Source organism: Primulina huaijiensis, unplaced genomic scaffold, assembly GCF_012295235.1.
Source record: "Primulina huaijiensis isolate GDHJ02 unplaced genomic scaffold, ASM1229523v2 scaffold20025, whole genome shotgun sequence".
NCBI lineage: Eukaryota > Viridiplantae > Streptophyta > Magnoliopsida > Lamiales > Gesneriaceae > Primulina > Primulina huaijiensis.
In genome coordinates this window covers 77,683-97,000 of record NW_027351963.1, presented here as the reverse complement: position 1 = coordinate 97,000, position 19,318 = coordinate 77,683, and the positions used below count along the sequence as shown (strand labels likewise).

General features: G+C 36.7%; 3 protein-coding genes and 1 pseudogene across 4 annotated transcripts; 2 read left to right on the top strand and 2 right to left on the bottom strand.

Annotated features, from left to right (window-relative positions):
• Positions 1–2,769: 2,769 nt before the first annotated feature.
• Positions 2,770–5,444, top strand: LOC140966073 (G-type lectin S-receptor-like serine/threonine-protein kinase At1g34300). Its single transcript, XM_073426399.1, has one exon. The coding sequence runs from the start codon at positions 2,929–2,931 to the stop codon at positions 5,320–5,322; it is 2,394 nt and encodes a 797-aa protein (XP_073282500.1). The 5' UTR covers positions 2,770–2,928; the 3' UTR covers positions 5,323–5,444.
• A 132-nt stretch (positions 5,445–5,576) lies between these two features.
• On the top strand, positions 5,577–7,101 carry LOC140966074 (uncharacterized; annotated as a pseudogene).
• Positions 7,102–10,728: 3,627 nt separating this feature from the next.
• Positions 10,729–15,222, bottom strand: LOC140966050 (glucan endo-1,3-beta-glucosidase 3-like). Its single transcript, XM_073426344.1, has 4 exons — positions 14,523–15,222; positions 11,202–12,452; positions 11,045–11,072; positions 10,729–10,956 (listed from the first exon to the last, which is right to left on the bottom strand). The coding sequence occupies exons 1-4, from the start codon at positions 14,731–14,733 to the stop codon at positions 10,800–10,802; spliced, it is 1,647 nt and encodes a 548-aa protein (XP_073282445.1). The 5' UTR covers positions 14,734–15,222; the 3' UTR covers positions 10,729–10,799.
• Positions 15,223–15,553: 331 nt separating this feature from the next.
• LOC140966051 (plant UBX domain-containing protein 2) lies at positions 15,554–18,936 on the bottom strand. Of its 2 annotated transcripts, none has more exons than XM_073426345.1 (3): positions 17,751–18,932; positions 16,488–16,766; positions 15,554–15,953 (listed from the first exon to the last, which is right to left on the bottom strand). In XM_073426345.1, the coding sequence occupies exons 1-3, from the start codon at positions 18,618–18,620 to the stop codon at positions 15,696–15,698; spliced, it is 1,407 nt and encodes a 468-aa protein (XP_073282446.1). In that variant the 5' UTR covers positions 18,621–18,932; the 3' UTR covers positions 15,554–15,695. The 2 variants fall into 2 exon arrangements, 1 of the variants encoding a protein (XP_073282446.1); XR_012173219.1 differs by having other exon boundaries at positions 15,819–15,953; positions 16,112–16,766; positions 17,751–18,936.
• Positions 18,937–19,318: the final 382 nt, after the last annotated feature.

Genomic DNA, 19,318 nt, shown 5'->3' with positions numbered 1-19,318 from the left:
GTATTTTTTCATATAAACACCTTGTAAACATTATTGAAAAATATATAGATAATTATTGAATGAAAATTTAGAGTTTTTCTCTCAAGCAAAAACTTCAGCTTTGTTTCACACTTTTGTATGTTTTACAAAAATCAAACTTATCAAAATTTCATAATTTTGTGACGTTTGTCGATTGTTATTCATTCAAATTGTGAAAGACGTGTTCTTTGAAGGTTTGTTTGAGATCGATTGTTTTATTTATGTTATTTGTTACTAAACCGCATGATTTAGAGGCGAACACATGTTATTTTTTTTCAAAGATTAAAGTTTGGATGTTTAAAAAATCTTCTTGTTCATTGAATTGAAGACGTAACTGAATCTCGATCGTGTTTGCCTTTCTTGCATAGCCGGATTCGCATTACTAGTTCTACATCTCTTTCTCCACTTGATCAACAAACAACCGTTTCTCTGGTCTAGATACAGCTTGCTTTTCGCTAGAGTCGTCGGTGAAGCTCAATGGGAATTGCACGTTGGACGTGAGAGTTCACACATTAGATGACGAGGACTGATCAGTGAAGGACCACATCCCATTGAGAAATGTTTCGAGTGCTTGTATCTGGATTTATGGGATTCGTTCAACTAAAGAATATTCATAGGATCCACAATATCCCATAGACTTGCAGAAATCGTGATGTTTGGACACTTTTTCGGCTTGAAATGATGTTTTCTCAAAGATTCCAAAAGCTGCTAAGCTACTACGATACTTTAACTGGATCAGATTATATAAAATTATAGAAATCTAACTTTTGAGAGTGGTGTAAATGTTGGGTTTAGCCCAACTTTATCCCAAGCCCAATAACCCAAAGCCGATTCCCTTAAAGCATTGGCCTACTAGGTCGTTATATATTATTCTTAAATACCGATTGTTCCCAGTAGCCAATAGCCAAGGCGTGAGAGTGCAGTAGCGAGAGATTGAAAGAAAATATTGTTGTCTCATCTTCATTCTTCTTCTGCGTGTAGTGCTCTTGCTTGGTGTATGTGAGCTATTCTCTTCTCTTCTCTTCTTCCTCTCTATTCCTAAAGTGATATACAAGAGTGTGTGTGAGATTGGAAGATGTCCTCGGGTCCTTGTGCTGTCTCGATCAGTATTGTTTCAAGCCTTGGTTGAGTTTGCCTACTGTGTGTGGTGAGCTGTGTGCTTAGGGGCTATCTGCTTAGGGTTGAGTTGGTTATCAGTAACCGGGGTTTTGATCGGGAAACCTTTGTGGTCTTCGTCTTGGTTTACTGCATATTTGGAGAGGTCAAAATCAATTCGTCATAGCCCCGTTTTATCCTAACATATCATATTGCATTGTTTCTTGTTGTGGTGAAAGTTGCACGTTGGCCAGCCAGCTATAGAAGGTACGGCATCACTGATGGGCACCTAACAGTAACACATAAAACTATCTCGGATTATGTGCTCCATGGCGGATTGGATGAGGAAGCATCTTGAAGCTGCACCCATGGGATGACAGTCGATGCAACGATCCATCAGACTCTGGGGTTGAGGCAAGGTTTCTATCATTCTTCTCATGTCTTTGGTTTTATACTCTAGCGTTTCTTCATCTTGATCAGCAATTTGTTCGAGCGTTTCTGGAGAACGTACGTAAGTGATAACTTCATCGAGCAGCCTTGCATATGATCTTACAAAAGCAGTATAGTAGTTAGAAGCCAAGGATGAGCAGTCATCGAAGTTACACGGATAGTTCTAGCGACAGCAACCGTTGGGTTCATGACATTTAACTTGAACGAAATTTTGAACAAAACAGTGATGTATAATCGATTAATGTCTTATATTAAGCATAAAATAAATTTTATTTCGAATCGATTTGAACTCGACTCAAACTAATTTAACACCGCCAAGAATCAAAATGTAAACTATATTCAAATGATTGATTCCACCATTTTTCCATTGGTACTGAAGCATAGTTTCTAAAATTGCAATCACAAGCCTAGTTGAACCATATATATATTTGAAAAGCCAAGAGTTCAGTCGATGGTATGTTAGCAACTTTTGATTAGATTTGTTTTTAGCAGTTATAATTTTTATAAAGGGTATAATTAAAATATTACCATAAGATTTTAAAAAAATTAAGTTGTAACGACATGGACATTAATAATTTCTGATTAAATGATAAATATTCGATATTATAATATTTACTACAACATTATCTGTTACAATATTAAACATTAATTGTCAAAGCCAACTAACTGCTTATATTGTGAAACTATCATGTTCATTTAATATGATAATAATTGTGTCTAAAAAATGATAATAATTTAATAAAATCCAATTTTTTAGTCAACACGATACATGTCAATAATGGATGGCTCGACGACTTCTACCTCATGTATAAAATTTTAAAATACGTATTGATATCATGTCTATTATAATATTTTTTTATCGTAAATATATATTTAATTAATTTTAGGTTTTTTGCATAATAAATATTTATGTAAATCAAATATATTTTAATTTTAGGGTTTTTGCTTAATAAATATTTATGTAAATCAAATATATGTTTAATAATAATAATAATAATAATATTATTATTATTATTATTATTTTCATATTATTTTTAAAAAAAATCCAGCCCCTTTAACACGACACAAGTACGAGGACTAGTCGACATGGGAAGCCTATCAGAACTTGCAGACTGGGGCAAATGCTAAATTGGTTAAATATAACCGAGCGACAAAAACTGACCGAAACCCACGAACCGTTGACCTCTGCAGGCTGCTTGAGCCAGTCCAGTCTGGTCTCCATATCACACCGAGAAGGGCAAAAAAAACACTGCTTCGAAAGTAGAAATCTCCAAAAAACTTGGTCCCTCTTCTTCAAATTTTTTGAAAGCCAGTCGTCTAATTTGTGAAAGCTTGCTTGCTTGCATTTCGAATGATCCATCTTCAATGAGATCTTCATTCATGTCTTCCAATTTCTACTCCTTTTTTCTCCTCTTCCTTTCGTTTTTCCACTTCTCTTCTTCGCAAGTTCCGCCAAAAAAAATCTCATCATTCTCAGTTTCTGACTCCCCATGGCTTCCAACCCAAAACCAAATCCTAATCTCCCCGAATTCCTCCTTCGCCGCTGGTTTTCTACCTCTCCCCAGCTCCCAAAACCTCTACACTTTCTCAGTATGGTTCTACAACGTCTCACAAGACGCCGTCGTTTGGTCGGCTAATATCTTTTCTCCTGTGTCCGCTTCCGGTTCTTTGCTCATCTCTTCCTCCCTTGAGCTGCGGCTGGTGAACTTGTCAACTGATAGGGGGAACTCCTGGCCCTTTCGGGCTGTTGACCGTGTAAATGGGAGTGGGCTTTCGTTGCTTTCTACCGGTAATCTTCTTTATGGTGATTTTCAAAGTTTTGATTTCCCTTCTGATACGATTCTTCCTGGACAAAACATTAACGGAACTGTTCTTACATCCAAAAATGGTAAGTTCATGTTTGATTCGAGGAAGCTCTTTTTGGTGAGTACTAATGATACTTACTGGATTAATCTTCGTAATTTTTCTTTTCAAAGTTTGAATGAGTATGGAATTTTGACATATGGTCAGAATTCTATTTATTATGCAATGGATTTTGGGGTGAAAATGTTGAGAAAACTGAGTCTTGATGATGATGGAAATCTTAGGCTCTATAGTTTTGATTTCGGGTCAAGACAATGGATTTTAGGGTGGCAAGCTGTGTTTCAGTTGTGTACAGTTCATGGCATTTGTGGTGAAAACTCTATATGTATGTATGATGCGTCAAATCTCTCAACTTCTTGTGTTTGCCCCCCTGGATTCAAGAAAGCAGCGCATGACTCGTGCGAACGAAAAATTCCTATCAAGGAAACTGGAAGGACCAAGTTTTTGAGATTGGATTTTGTGAATTTCACAGGAGGCTTGAATCAGAGTAACATCATGGCCACAAATTTTTCGACATGTGAAGCCAGTTGTCTAGCCATTCCGAATTGTCTTGGATTCATGTTTAAGTATGATGGAACAAATTATTGTGTTTTACAACTAGATAAGATGATTGATGGATACTGGTCACCAGGGACGGAGACCTCCATGTTCTTGAGAGTCGACGAGTCTGAAACTGATGTATCTAACTTCACTGGCATGACCGATTTGATGGAGGTTATTTGTCCGGAGAGAATAAGCCTTCCTCTACCCCCGACTGGGTCCAAGACCAACACTAGGAATATATTGATTATATGCACTCTATTTGCAGCTGAGCTTATAAGTGGGGTGTTTTTCTTCTGGACATTTTTGCAAAAGTACATCAAGTATAGAGACATGGCTAGGACATTTGGCCTTGAAGTTATGCCTTCCGGTGGACCGAAGAGGTTTAGCTATGCTGAACTTAAAGATGCCACAAATAACTTTTCAACAGAGATTGGGAAAGGTGGCTTTGGTATCGTTTACATGGGAAAGTTAAGTGATGGTCGGGTCGTAGCTGTCAAGCGTTTGCATAATAGTACTGGTGGTGATGCTGATTTTTGGGCTGAGGTTACGATTATTTCTCGAATGCACCACCTTAACTTGGTTAGATTGTGGGGTTTTTGTGCCGAAAAGGGTACGAAAATATTGGTATACGAGCACGTGCCAAATGGGCCGTTGAGTGACTTCCTGTTCCAAGAGGTTGAGGTCGAATCTTCAGAGATGGATCAAGAAACAATTCCTATCGTTGGCTCAAAAAAGAAACCGATCCTTGATTGGAATATTCGGTACAGGATCGCTCTAGGGGTGGCTAGAGCCATAGCATACTTGCATGAAGAATGCTTAGAGTGGGTTCTACACTGTGATATCAAACCTGAGAACATACTCCTAGGGGATGATTTCTGCCCCAAGGTTTCGGATTTTGGGCTAGCCAAGTTGAAGCAGAAAGAGGACATGGTGAGTGTATCAAGACTGCGTGGAACCCGGGGGTACATAGCACCAGAATGGACACAGCCCGGACCAATTACTTCAAAAGCAGATGTTTACAGCTTCGGATTAGTCCTCCTGGAAATAGTGAGCGGTTCAAGAAACTTCGAGCAACTTGATTTGAAGGTTGAGAGTCACCAATGGTTCTTGCCCGGATGGGCGTTTGACAAGGTTTTCAAGGAGGTGAACGTGGACGACATTTTGGACCGTCGGATCAAGCAGAGCTACGACTCTCGAGCTCATTTTGATATCGTCAATCGCATGGTGAAGACAGCGATTTGGTGCCTTCAGGACAGGCCTGATATGAGGCCATCGATGGGGAAGGTGGCCAAGATGCTCGAGGGGACTATCGAGATCACTGAACCAAAGAAGCCAGTAATATTTTATATATAAGTTTAATAAATGAATTTCTTGTGGTGCGGTTGTTTCTAAAGCATGTGCATGTGAAAAATTTGAAAAGTTAAGTTAGAGCAATAATTTATCCCGCTGTAATATATGTAATATATATACGATAACAATTTTTAGCATAATTAATGGTCCACTATACTTGATCCTACTTTCCGTCATTGTCCACACTCCACAAAAAATAAAATGCCTCAAAACATAATAATAATACTGAACACACTTTCGTTTTGCCATGTATCACAAGATATATACATACATAAAACTATATATGAGGCATCACAATAAATAAAGAGCCACAGTGAAATGGAGGGAGCAGAGGAGGAATTAAAAAGAAGAAGCAAATTCTTGAACAGTTTGATTCAGAAGAAAAAAGGCATTAATCAGAAACAGCAAAATGCTTGCATGGATATACGCCTGAGGGCTTCGGACATGCCCTGTCTTTGCAAGATCACGCCTTTAAAACAGCAAGAAATAATCTTGATTCCATGCCTTCAGGAAAGCCTGATAGCAAACGCCTCGCCCTTGCGCTCAAGAAGGTGATATATACGCTTTTCTTTTTCCTTGCTGATGGGTTTAAAAATTGATGGCATAATTTTTTGTGTATTTTTAAGATTATTTTCCTTTTTTCGAGCAAAGGAAGTTTGATGAAATTCCCCTGTTGGTCTTCTTGGTCTAAAGGACTGTCGTATATTGTTTTCTTAAATGCATGGAATTTGGTATTGGTATCTGTTTGTTTTCCATCAGTTTTCTTGGATCCATATGATTATGGAATCAGTTTTCTTGAACATACAAAATTAATGAAAATATCTATAGTTCAATTATCACATTGATGAACTGGGTTTGTTTTCGAGTCAAAATTACTAATACACAGTCCCTAATTTATTGTGTTTTTCTCACTTTGTTTTTCAACACCGTCCTTCTTTGTTACGTGAAATTCCTGTGATCAGACTGAATATCTAATCGATTGAAGAAGGAAAAATGTGAAAACATTTATCTTCCAAGTTGTACCTTTAAGACTACGATGGCAAACCAGAAAAAAATTCAATCTTTGAGTGCTCGGGTTCAAGTGGAGTAAATTTCAAAGTACTTGATTACTATCTTGAATTTTTTGAACATCAATCGAGCTTCTTCGGCAGTAAATTGATGAAAATGCCCTTTAATCGTTATACACTTAGTTGTCAAATATGTGATTTAAGGCTAAGTTAAGAGTAAATACGTAGTTTACTTGAACTTGATATTTAAAAAATAGAAAGGTAAAAAATTTAATTTATACTCCCACTCGACTGAGCTACTCGAGCTTAGCCAAAGATGATCTCGAGTTTAGCTCTGACCGAGCAACTTGGCTTGCGTCTTATGCTTATTTCACAGGACAAGCTAGTTTATACAGTTAGCTTTTGTTTGGTTTTCAGGATTTTGACTCTACATATGGTCCAGCTTGGCATTGCATCGTTGGAACTAGCTTTGGTTCATATGTCACACATTCCTTGGGAGAGTTTTTGTATTTCTCAATAGATAAAGTTTATGTTCTTCTCTTCAAGAACCTTTGGATCGATGAACGATGCTGAATTGTTCATTCCCGACACATATTTTGTATGATCCCTAAAACTTGAGAATCGTACAGACTGATATATAACGTGTTTTCCATGGAAAAAACGAATGTGCACCACATGATTTTTTGTTTAGTGATTGGCATCTTAATGTTGTGTTGTAATATTTCTTGTGAACATATTTTCGAGTATTTTTTGCTAACGAAGATGCTTGTGTACATACTAGCAGTCCCTCATTTTCCTGAACCAAATTGGAGGGTACTTCTGTAAATTTGACCAAGAAAATGAAGGGCCTGATTTTCTTGTTACAAATGGATAATACAAGTGTGATACGCCGCCATAATCCAATTCTCCAAACCACAATCCGTGCTTAATTTCCTCTGGCCGAGACAAATCTTTATGTCCAAGAACTCCTGACAAATTCCCATTTCAAGCATCCACGAACCAAGAAATGATATGAATGGAGGAAAACAGAGGACAGAACAATTGTTTAGAACAAATATCATCCCCCCATGAAGCAATCTTCTTTGTTTTAACTTATCTTCCTCTGTTTGAACTTTTGGCCATGTCCCAAGTTTGCAGATCACTTAGAGATGCCATAAACAAAGACATATTGCCATGGATGCAACTCGTTGTGGACCGGCCTTTGAATTTTCGTATTTCAGATGACATTCTTATGAAAACAGCGTTGAAAGCAAAAGGCCGGTTGCAAGTCCTGGCTCTAATGAACTGCGTGAAGATTACAGATGAGGGGTTGTTGAGGGTTGTGGTACAAAATTCTTTTATCAGCAAGGTGTAGCCTTTGTTCTCCTGTTATTTTTTAAGTTTTCGTTATAGGTTTCACAAGGCTTGTCTTTTACTCATTATTTAGCTTTCATCTCATGTTAGCACATCACCTGATGCATGAAATATGACGTGATTTTACTGCTGAAGAGCTTTAATTTATGAAATATATTTTAAATTTGTTATAGGATAAGAAAATTGACCGGTACTTGTTGGTTTTAGTTTGGTCGTGTCTATACTTATTAATTTACCGGGGGAGATCTCGAAAGAAGTGATCATCTTCAATATCGCGTGTTTCTTTTTAGGTTTTTCTCTCTATCTTTTTCTTTTTTGAGTTTTTTCAAGTATTTTTCGTGTGCTATTAATTTAATTTATTTTATTTAGCTTGGGGGAGAGGAGTTTTGAAGGGTTTGAATCCTTAACCTTCCCTTTCCTTCCCCGTTTTCATTTGAAGAGGTGACGTCGCTTGATCAGTATATATTTATGCTACTATATTTTATATCATATGCTCCTTGTGCATATATTTTTCACATCACTCCAAGTCTATTTTTGCAGCTCCATGTACCATCTTGTACAAGCTTGTCAGCAGAAGGAATCATCACAGCAGTAAAATTCCTCACACAAACAAATCCCAATCTAAACAGCCTCAGAATCAATGGCATCTATGGCATCAAGAAACAAGAACTTGAAATTCTTCAAGAGCTAATCAACCCAAACCTTAAATCCCAAACAAACCGATCCAAGATCTTTTATCACAATAAACTCCCCACCCTTTCACACCAAGATCCTTATCATACAATCGATGCGAAAGTCTGCCCAATATGTGATGAAGTAAGAATGGTTTTCGACTGCCCACGAGTCTGTGGGAAGAAATGTAGGGGTTGTGATGTTTGCATTCCGAGATGCAAAGAATGTGGAGTTTGCTTCAATGGTATTGATGAACTCGAAGAAGCAGCTTGTGTAGATTCCTTGTGCTTGGATTGTTGGCTCAAGCTTCCAAAATGCTGTTTTTGTAGTAAGCCATATTGTAACGAACATGCTGGCTTACAGCGGAGGCTTGCGGGTTCTGAAGGATTTGTATGTGATTCTTGTCATTCGAATTACATCTTGTAAGAGAGTAGAAGAAACTCTTTGTCAGGACATCGTCTTTTTTTCCCTCATTTGTATAGTTTTATTTATTACAATGGTGTAATATAAGTAGTCTGCTAATAAATTGCATGATAAGAACTCGACTTTGGCCAAGCATAGAACACGCGAGTATATTCTGCAATTAAGTAAGGTAAGGAGTCGGCTACTATCATTTATTTATAAATCACATTACATTTATCGAGAAGAATATAATCGTTCAACTATCAATGCAATATGCTCCCATCGTTGTTGAATTGGTCACCAAGGGAAAGATCCCACATACAATGCAATCATGCAATCTTAATTTGAGTCATCATATTTGACGTAACTGTAAAATCTAAGATTTTTTTAATCGTGATAATATTTTGTAATTTAAGGGTACTAGGGTTTTTCGCAATCATCAGGTATCTATCTCATTATAAGATATAAGATTTGCAAGATTATCTAAGTTGAGTGGATAATTTTATCGTGTACAATATTTTGAGCTCAAGATTTAAAATATTATCGTGTATATATATTTTCGAACTGATGAGCAGATAAAGATCTAAGATTGAGATGATATTTAGATAACATGATAAAGATCAAGCAAATGATAATGTGATCTCCAAGATTTCGAATTCATGGGTATTTTTAGGGTATAATTTTGAATTATTCATTAGATGGGGATGTAGATTTCGAATATCATCCAAGATTATGGATAAAAGATTGATAATTATCCTAGATTTAAAGTTGATTCAAAAATTCAAACGCGATAATGATACACGAACATGATAGCAGCCAACCGCTATAAATAGGAGGGCCATGTAACTCGAAATTCACACCTCAAAAACTCATCAATATTTTCGAGTTTCTCTCTAGTCTCCCTAGGAATTTTCGAGATTGGCTCTCGTGGTTCTGCCGAGTACCAAAGCGCTGCTGCAGTCCAAAGCCAAGGAAGGGAATTCGAAATTTCCTGTGCAAGAAACCTTCCACTCTTTTCACGTTTTTCTTCGAGGATTAAGGTAAGTGGGTTTGTTTTAAAGATTAAAATTCATTATGCATGTTTCTTCGTTTTTATGAAAATACGACCGAGTACACCTTCTTCTTCTACTCCATTCTTGTGTTGGTTGTCATGTGGTTTTGGGCACTGTGTGGATTCGACTGTATATGGGTGGGAATCACAACCATGATATGACCCTTACGCGGTGGGGATGTAACCGCTATATGACATCGCCCCTTTATAAGAGTACAAATTAGTGACTGATATCAGTAAACCATAGAAAGTTGAGAAAGCTCAGTGTCTGGTAAATATCATGCATGTGATATGAATAATGTTATGCAAGTCATGTGATTTCGAAATTTTATACATGCTGTTATATTGTGCTCGAACGGCCCCCACTTGCTAAGTATTTCCCAAAATACTCAGCCCCTTACTCTCTCCTCCCCATATTTATCCGAAGAACAGGTTGAAGATGATAAGTCTGAACAATTTTGAGATTGGTGATTTTCGAGATTATTAGTAGTCGTGTTGCATTAATTTCAAATGTTCGCTTTTTAAAATTATTTGTTAGACGTTTCTGCATTAGTTCAATTGTAAAGACATTGGTATTTTTTTTGAAATTATGAAATAAACTGGTTTCGGTTTATACTGTGATACGAGGCTGGTTGTTTTTCGAGTGTGTGATTGATGAACAACGCCGATGTTAACTAACCACGATCGCGGGATGTGACTAACAAAATGCAAATGCATCATTCTTAAATTTAGACAAAGATCAAAGAGAACCTACATTACACTTGAACCAAGGGATGGTTATATCAATCAATTTAATTGAACAACTTGCATTGTTTGCACAAATTAAGGAATCAATTATTTTTTGCTTATCATCCATCAATTTCACACACGATATCGCCCACCCTTAAATTCGCAGAGTGAGCAAAAATGGGTGAGCTGAAGATAAAAAAACCAAGTGTCTCTAGGCATTAGTTCAGTTGAACTACAAAAATACCATGACAGGATTCTTCATACTACTATAAATATACGGCACACCAGATTACTAAAGCAACAATTATAACATGAATATAAATATTTTCTAGATGGAAATGTTGTGAACGGCAGCCAGATACCGTGGAATTGGATGCAGAAGCAAGAGTTGTGCCATTTACCAAGGTTCCATTTCTTCCGCCACTGCAAATAAAATTTAACATGTTGAGAAAAATTCAGCAGCAGCATATTACAATTGGCATTTATTTGGAGGAAAAGAATCATTCCATACCTTCCCGGATAAATGCAAGAGCCATGACCTGCACCAGAAAATAAATATATGTATATATACACAAAAACCAGTGTCAACAGTAACTAACGGGAATTTCTTCTAGTTTTAATCGATAAAATCTGTTGAAGTTCAACATGAGAAAGTTTTGGAGTCATACTTGGATCAGTGGTAGAGATTATGGCTACTCCATTGAAGTTACATGTTCCATCAGTCATAGCCATTCCGTGATAATACGCATTGAAAGCATATGATGCATGCGCCACAACTGTATCTGGTTCATAGCACGGTTTCCCTTGCAAAAGAATAGAGCAATCGACTTTTCCAGGACCACAAGCCCAATCTAATGCTGCCTGTATCATCTTCGGATCAGCACCTTTCTTTGCAACACAATATGTCTGATTTGTAGTATCGTTTGCCAAAACCGTTCCGGAACCAGTCAAGTGGAGAATATAAACAGGAACCCCATTTCCATTGAAGAGCCCCCAGTTTTTCTCTGAAATTGGCCCTGCTCGATGATCTTCGTTGTAAAGTTCATAAATGTATGAGCTAACTACAATCCCAGGATGCTTTGGGGTACCCGTTGTGTTAAGAACATGTCTGATGAGGTTACTGTTGTATGTGTTGGCATTTTCGAGAGTGGCGTCTGGCTCGGAAGAGTCGCCTTTGGAAGGCCAACCAGTTTCAGTCACTACAATGGGGATGTTCGTAAAGTTCTGATAAGACATTGCAAAATATGCTGCATCTACAATTGCATCAAAGACATTGGTGTAATGTAAAAGTGTGTTGGGATCTACAGCTTCCTTGGTAGGAGAAAGTGGACGAAACAAAGCATAATCCAATGGAATCACACCATTGGATTGCATGTAATCATAATATGGATAAACATTAAGCATAAGATACGATCCCGTGGACTGTAGAAACTTCAGTAATGGGACCATGACAGGGTCCCAGCTACGGTTAAAGAAAGCTTGGGAGGGTGGAAATGAGTCGAGGATTATAGAAGAAGAATGTGGAGTAGAAACTTTGATTTGGGAATCAAGATTCGAGGCTACAAGTGCAGAGTAAATAAATTTCATGGCAGAGACTAGGATTGGAGCTGCATTTGATAGAGTGGAAAGGACTTCAGATCCAACAGCTATTCCCGTGATATTGGTGGCAGGTACATGTGCAAGAACATTGCGAGAAACCCAATTTGCTGCACTGGCGTTAGATTGCCCAATGCCTAAAAGCTCGTCATTTGGCACTGATATGGTGACCTGAATTCCAGTGTTAGCAAGTGCTAGTAGCATGGCTCGGTCAGCATCATAAAGCCTGATGTGGCGGATTTGCTGAGACTTCAAAAGGGCCACCACTTGAGTTGGATTTGGCATGTCAGTGAGTGCTGTGCCAATATTCACACCAATGAAAGCTGAAAATAAGAAATAAAGCCATAAAAAGATTGGTTATACGTTCAGACAATGGGCTTAAATAATCAACTGAGGGAAGTGCTGGCGGACAAAGGAACTGCTACCAGTGGCAGTCTTCCCAATTCATATCACAATTTTCCTGAAGTCGAATATATTTATCTAAGAAAACATAAACAGGAAAAGTGATTTGACCCCCATATGTTTGAAAAAATCTTTATTTTTTAAATTTCACCCCTTTAGTCGTAATATTGTCTCAATCACTGGAGGCAAGCGTGGAAATCTCAAATCTTGACTCGGGCTTGAATGTATAAGATTTGAGATGTTTTAAGTGATCAGCCAATATGAGTTGGAAAAATACCAGTGTCAAATATTTTTATTTTTAAAAAATTGTCTTAAAATGCAATATCATCAAGCAGATCATTCATAGTTCATTCTAAAGTATATGTATATGCTATCAGTCCCATGAATAAGACTGTATATTTTTAATAGTACGTGAATTATATATGAAACGGAAATAGAATTTATTGTTAAGTAAAAAACTTTGCAAGTTTGGTCGGAATCTTAATCACTCACTTAAAAACTATGATGTAAAAAGCAACATTGCACTGTCTAAGACCAGAGCCAGATAATTACAAACAACTTTGCAAAAAATAATTACGGAAATGCAATCTTAATCAAAGAACCAGATGCGCCAGCGTAGAATAAGAGGAAGAAAAAATAACAGAGGAATAAACAAAATCCTGAAACCTATTATCCAACTCATAATATCAACAATTAGCACGAACAACATTTTCCAAGAAAACTCATAGACAAATCATTCTGTAAGATAAAATTAGAATGGTAAAAAGAACTAAAGACTGAAACTGGAAATCTCTTCCAACCAGCATTTCTTCACAGAAACATCATTAGCATACAATAACACCATCTTCTACACATATTGCCATATACTCAGTGTCCAGGATATATACTCCAGTTAAAGCAATACAAAAAGTTCTTATATATGTAATTAACTTTAAGACAGAAACTGGCTGGTGCTTTATCCATGGGGTAAAAGATACGATTCAATTGAGTTCTTAGACTGATTTCATCAAATAAATGACCTATACCCTTAAGAATTTTCACGGAACCAGTCATGTCATTATCAACCAAGAGACAAACTTGAATAAATGTTCACACTCCAATTGCGGGTAGTGATATACTTTTGTGCAAGAAACTTCAGAACTCCTAGAAATTCACAAGTCGTATCATGCATGCCACCAAAGAGCTTTTCAGAAGGAAAAATGCAAAAACGTACCATAGACTTTTGCTATGAAATTTAAACAACTATCATGTGAGACATCCAAGATTGCCTCAGTACTTTTATATTTAAATTATTGCCATAGCACATGTAAAAAAAATAAACATACATGAAAGCACCTGTACACGAAAGAAACATCGCATATGGACTTATCCCAAGTGCATTAAAAAACAGAAATGTAGGTTCATATATTAAATATGGAACTGGCACCGTCAGAGATTTGTCACTTGCTGACATATGAGATATTAATATGTAAAAATGACAAAATGGCTCCGAACTGACATGAATAGAACCGAACTGAGAGCAATAATTCTCCCCAAGTTTATTTAAAGCTATAATGCACTTTATATGTCTAAACGGAAAACAATCTGAGCTGTTTCAAATCTGTCCAGGGAGACATTGAAGGATTTAATTCAGGAAAAAATTCCATATTAGAAGTAAACTTTTCCAATATCTTCAACATGCACAATATTCTTTAGTTTGCAGTGCATAACTGCACAATACCCTAATATAGTTAGAAATAAACTAACTGTAGCGTAACTCCCACCAAAATCATATTGACTAAAGTCAGCTAAATGAATACAGGACAATATTTTTCAGAATAAAAATGCCAAATAACAAGCAATGGATAAGGAACAAGATCACAAAAATGGCACTCAACGATAAGTGAAATGCGAAGAACAAGAGAACTAAAAAATCAGTAAAAGCAACCAAAAATGAAGAAAAAACACAGAACAGTTTACCCAAGCAAGTTGAGAAAGAAAAAAGCACAAACCTTCATCAGCAGCAGCAGCAGAAACCAGAAAGAGAAGAGCAAGAAGCAATAAACCCATGAACCGTTTCCCTGTATTTCTTCCTCTTGAACTCCAAAGATCGAATCTTGGACCCCTTTCGCAAACCCCCAAGGAGAACACCGCCAAGAAAATAGCTTTAAGACAAAGTAAAAGAAGGGGGGAGTGGCGTGCTGTTGAGGAAGGAAATCGCATGCCAACACCCAAGCTTGGTACACAGTGAGTGAAGTGTAACGACGCACATTTGTTTGTTGTCTGAATCTACTGTATTCGTTCTTTATAGTGTATAAACATTATAATTATATATAACACACAAAAACAAGAGTGGTGAGCCAAAAAAAAAAACAAGAGTGGTTAAAATACAAAAGAAAAAAAAAATGAGGGAGTTGCGTGTGTCAGAAATCGGACGGTGAAGATTGAATTTTTCCTTTTTCTTTATGTGCTTTGATTGATGATTCAGAACATTGACGAATGAAGGTTCAGATTTGTACTGAAAAATTTATGGTTTTGACCCAGCGGGGTTCCATATATTAATTAGTGCGATGGGTTGGGAGTAAGATTTCACGAGACACGAGGTTGCGATGATTAATAATCAAGATAGCTGGATTCCATTCACTTGTCGTTTGTCATGCCCTGCAGACCAAACTTGCGCTCACCCTCATCAGATCCTAATTTCAAACTACCCCTTCATTTCTTCAAAATTCAAATCATAGACCTATTCCAAAACTTCCTAGTCCCTCCCAACCATAAAGTTATTTTTCTTAAACAATGTTTAATCTGGGCTTTTTGTCGAATCTCTTTCTTTTTTATTTTTTTTCATAGTAGAAGAATAAGTATAATAATGGAAATGTATAGTGACCAAGAGTCGTGCGTCAAGCAAGAATGAGTTTTTGGGAAAAGTACACCAAAATACCAAAAGTGATTGTTTTCATGTAACTCTCGTTTAAAGAGAGGATAAACAAAAATCTTACCTTCGGGAATAATTTGGGAAATGAGGATTAGAGAGGACATCGTATTCCGTGCAATCTAGTATTACAGTTTAAACTCGTTACACCCGAATTAATCATCAAAATAATTGAAAACCGTGGAGTTGAACAATATAGCGCAAGACTGAAAAAGAAAGATGAACTTTGGTTCTTAAATGGAGAAATTTGAGATTACAATGGGAGGACGGCGGAATCAGGCACAAGGGGCTCGATTTGTTTGAGGAGTTCATCGCAGAGACCTGTGAAAACGATGGTGTCTGTTTCGATGGGTCTGAACTTGACAAGGGCTGCAGGAACCAAATCTTCATCTTCAAGTGTCACCGCTTTCTCTCCTGTCGCCAAAAAATGCGGTATTACCCGACGTTTTACCAAAACTGGGTGTAGCAGCTCGAATTCTAAGATTGGTTCTTTCAACGCAGAGCTCACAAACTAAGGTAAAAACCAAATGAATGTAGTTAGAACAAGATAGAGTTTACTACATGAAAGCAACATGGAGGGCGCAATGGCTTGTTGTATGTTCGTTAACATAAATAAATTTGCGAAAGACAATATTGACGGACTTTTGTCAGCTAAAAAGTAAAAACAACCATTTTCGATCATCTGAGGCCAAGATCATACAACACACTCTTATTTATTTTCATCTTCGGAATCAACAGGTATTGTTATAACATTAATTACAAGCATAAAGGGGTTTCAGATATAGGCCTGTAAGTTAATCATATCGAACTAAACTATACCCGAAAGTTCAAAGATCTCATAAAGAAATTCATGTACAGGGAATAAATTATTCGAAAAAAAGAGAATTACAAGAGGAAAAGTGACATGATTAATGAAGTAGAAGTAGCAGCTGGAATGCAGAAATCTTCAGGAACACAAAACACATGGATTCTAAGTTAATTCAAGTGTTTGTCCAAATAACGTTTAAGATTCATCTACATAACAGGACAATACCAGAGGACTAACCTCATACAGAGCGCCAGTAAGTTCCGATGGAGAAAAACAAGCTTGAAGTACCACTCCATCAGGAAATTGTACTCTAATGACAGTTCTCTTGTACCTTTTTTTGGTGGATTTTGCCTGCTTTTCCCTGTATGATTTAGGGATCAAAAGCTTTGAATCTTCCAATTTCTTTTTCCTCATCTCTGCTTCCCTTTTCAATTCCAAAGCCGAAAGGTTGTAAAATGAATCAGGGAGCTCAATTTTTGCAGCCACACTCTCAGGGACAGAAAAGAACACTCGAACCTAAATAGATGAGAACATAGAGAACTGGTAAGAACAGATTTCTTAAAGTTGTGTGACATATTGCACGACAAGGAAAGAAAAATTACAACGCAATATCGTGCCGCCAGTTATAGAAAATAAAGTTGAAAACATTCTAAATCTAGCTTTAAAATTAAAATTCAATAAGCATTTAAAGAATCATCCATTTCAGTAATGAGAACTCTTTCCCCAAAAGCATGAATGAAGAATAGACTAATGTTCTGGATGTGACATTAACTGATGCTACCAAGAACCTGTAAATTCACTAACAGCAAGTGAATCTTGTGATAGTAGAAAAGATGTTTGTTTCAGATAGCAGGCATCAAAGTATAAAGAGACCATTTTTTTTTGCTTTGTTTTGTTATGCTCTTTTTTAGCAAACAAGAGAGAGCTTCAAAGAAATTGCAGCACATTCAATCCCTTCATAAACTGCTTCTTTCACCTCCTATTTAAGGTCATTCAATAAAGGTTATCAAATGCTAAAAAAGATTATGAACAATGCAATAAAATTCAATATCTTTTCTGTTTGTGATAAATTACAGATATCTACACGCATCTACACACTCCATAAAACACAGAAAGGAGTGCCAACTTCTCATAAACCACTAGTTAGATTTCCTTCTCTATTGCTATAAATTATAGATATCTACACGCATCTACACACTCCATAAAACACAGAAAGGAGTGCCAACTTCTCATAAACCACTAGTTAGATTTCCTTCTCTGTTGCACTCTTCATCTGTTGGTATTAGTGAGCACTATCAATAATTCCTAGGCTTGCACGGCTCATCCTCATCAACCGATCACATTGAACCAAGGAGTTAGGCAAAGACAAAGACTCACATAAAATTCTCATGATATATGCTGAACCAAAAGCAAAGGCAGCTGTGACAATATTTTACTAAATAAGTTAAAGCAAATGTTATTAAAATGTGAAACACAATACGTGATGAATTGGAGTTACACCTGTCTATCGACCTTGACCTTCTGTGGCTGAAGGTCTTCCTCGATCTTAGCAGGAGCAGTGGATGGTAACTCTTCATCCTTCTTTGGATCCAGCAAAGATATAGCTTTCTTGACTAAACCAAGCTGATCCTCGGATGGAACTTCCATCGTAAGCCACATCTCCGCACCTTCTTCTTTCAACTCAAACCCAATGCATTCCAACAATTCAATCCCTCCCGGAACATCCCCTATTGCCTCCTTTATCTTAGGATTCCCCAATCTTATCTTCCTAAACTTTGCATTTTCCGGATCTGCCACCACATTCTTGAAAAGTCTCATCACCACCTCCATCGAACTATGCTTCGGCTTCCCAGATACATATGCACTCACACAATCCTGCAACAGGGTTTCACCGCCCGCCAATTCTTCGCCACCATTTTCATTACTCAAATCTGCACTGGACAAACAAGATTCAACATGAGCAGAAACCTCCTGTTCTGAGCTATACACTTTACTACAAACAGGACATTCAAACACTTTCAAAGAATACCCATGCGGATTCCTTTTCCCAGAAGTGATCAATGAATTAAATGGATCAAACGCATCACCATCCTTCTCGTTTCCATTCTTGTTCGCCAATATTTCAGGCTTCTTATTCTCTAGTTTCTGCTCAGAACTATTGCTTACCTTCCGAGATAAAGGTTCAGAAATATTATTCGTCTTTTGAGGTAAAGCGTTGGAATTAAACAAAGATGATGATACAGATTGATCGGGACTTGAAGAAGAGCCCAAAACTCTACCTTGGCCTTCGAATTTGCCAGAATTTGAAGACGAAAAGGGATTTTTGACTTTCTTCATCAAGCCCTTCATCTTGTCTTTCACATCATCCATTCTCTTACAATTTCAAGAATTTGAAAAGCAAAAATAAAATAAAATAAAAAAATCAAAGGCCAAAGAACACGGCGAATCAATTAATTAGAGCGAAATAAATGTGTGAGAATGATTTATAGCTGTTGAAGAAGACTAGCGGAAATTAGACACAAAAATGAGTGTATTTATGGGATTTCAATACTGGAAAATAAATAAAAGCAGGATATTTGCGACATGTAGTGCGATGAATTTAGCATATCAACGACATGGGATGAAGACTTATGGAAAAAGAGATGCAAGAAAATCAACGGAGAATTCCAAGAAAGGAGTCGTGGAAGTCTACGGGAGACTAGTGGCCAGCTGTTAGCGTGTTTAGCAAGTGCGATTTTTCCCGCTTCTCTACACTTTTGTCATTACTAGCAATTCTTCCATATAAATTTAATTTTATTTTATATAAAATATATAGTGTTGGTATAATTTTTTATCATCAAATTTTTTTTTTCTTGTAATGATACCATATATATTATGATGTATACTTTTAAAATTGTACACTTTATTTCAACTTTTTTCCAATCCTACGTTTAAAATAATAGAATTTTTTTATTTTTATGTACCAAATAAATAAAATAATTTAAAATTTTACCAAAATAAAAAATAAATAGTTGTCTAAAATTATTCTTTAAAAGTGTTTAAGTTTATAGTGGAACTAAAAAAAAAAA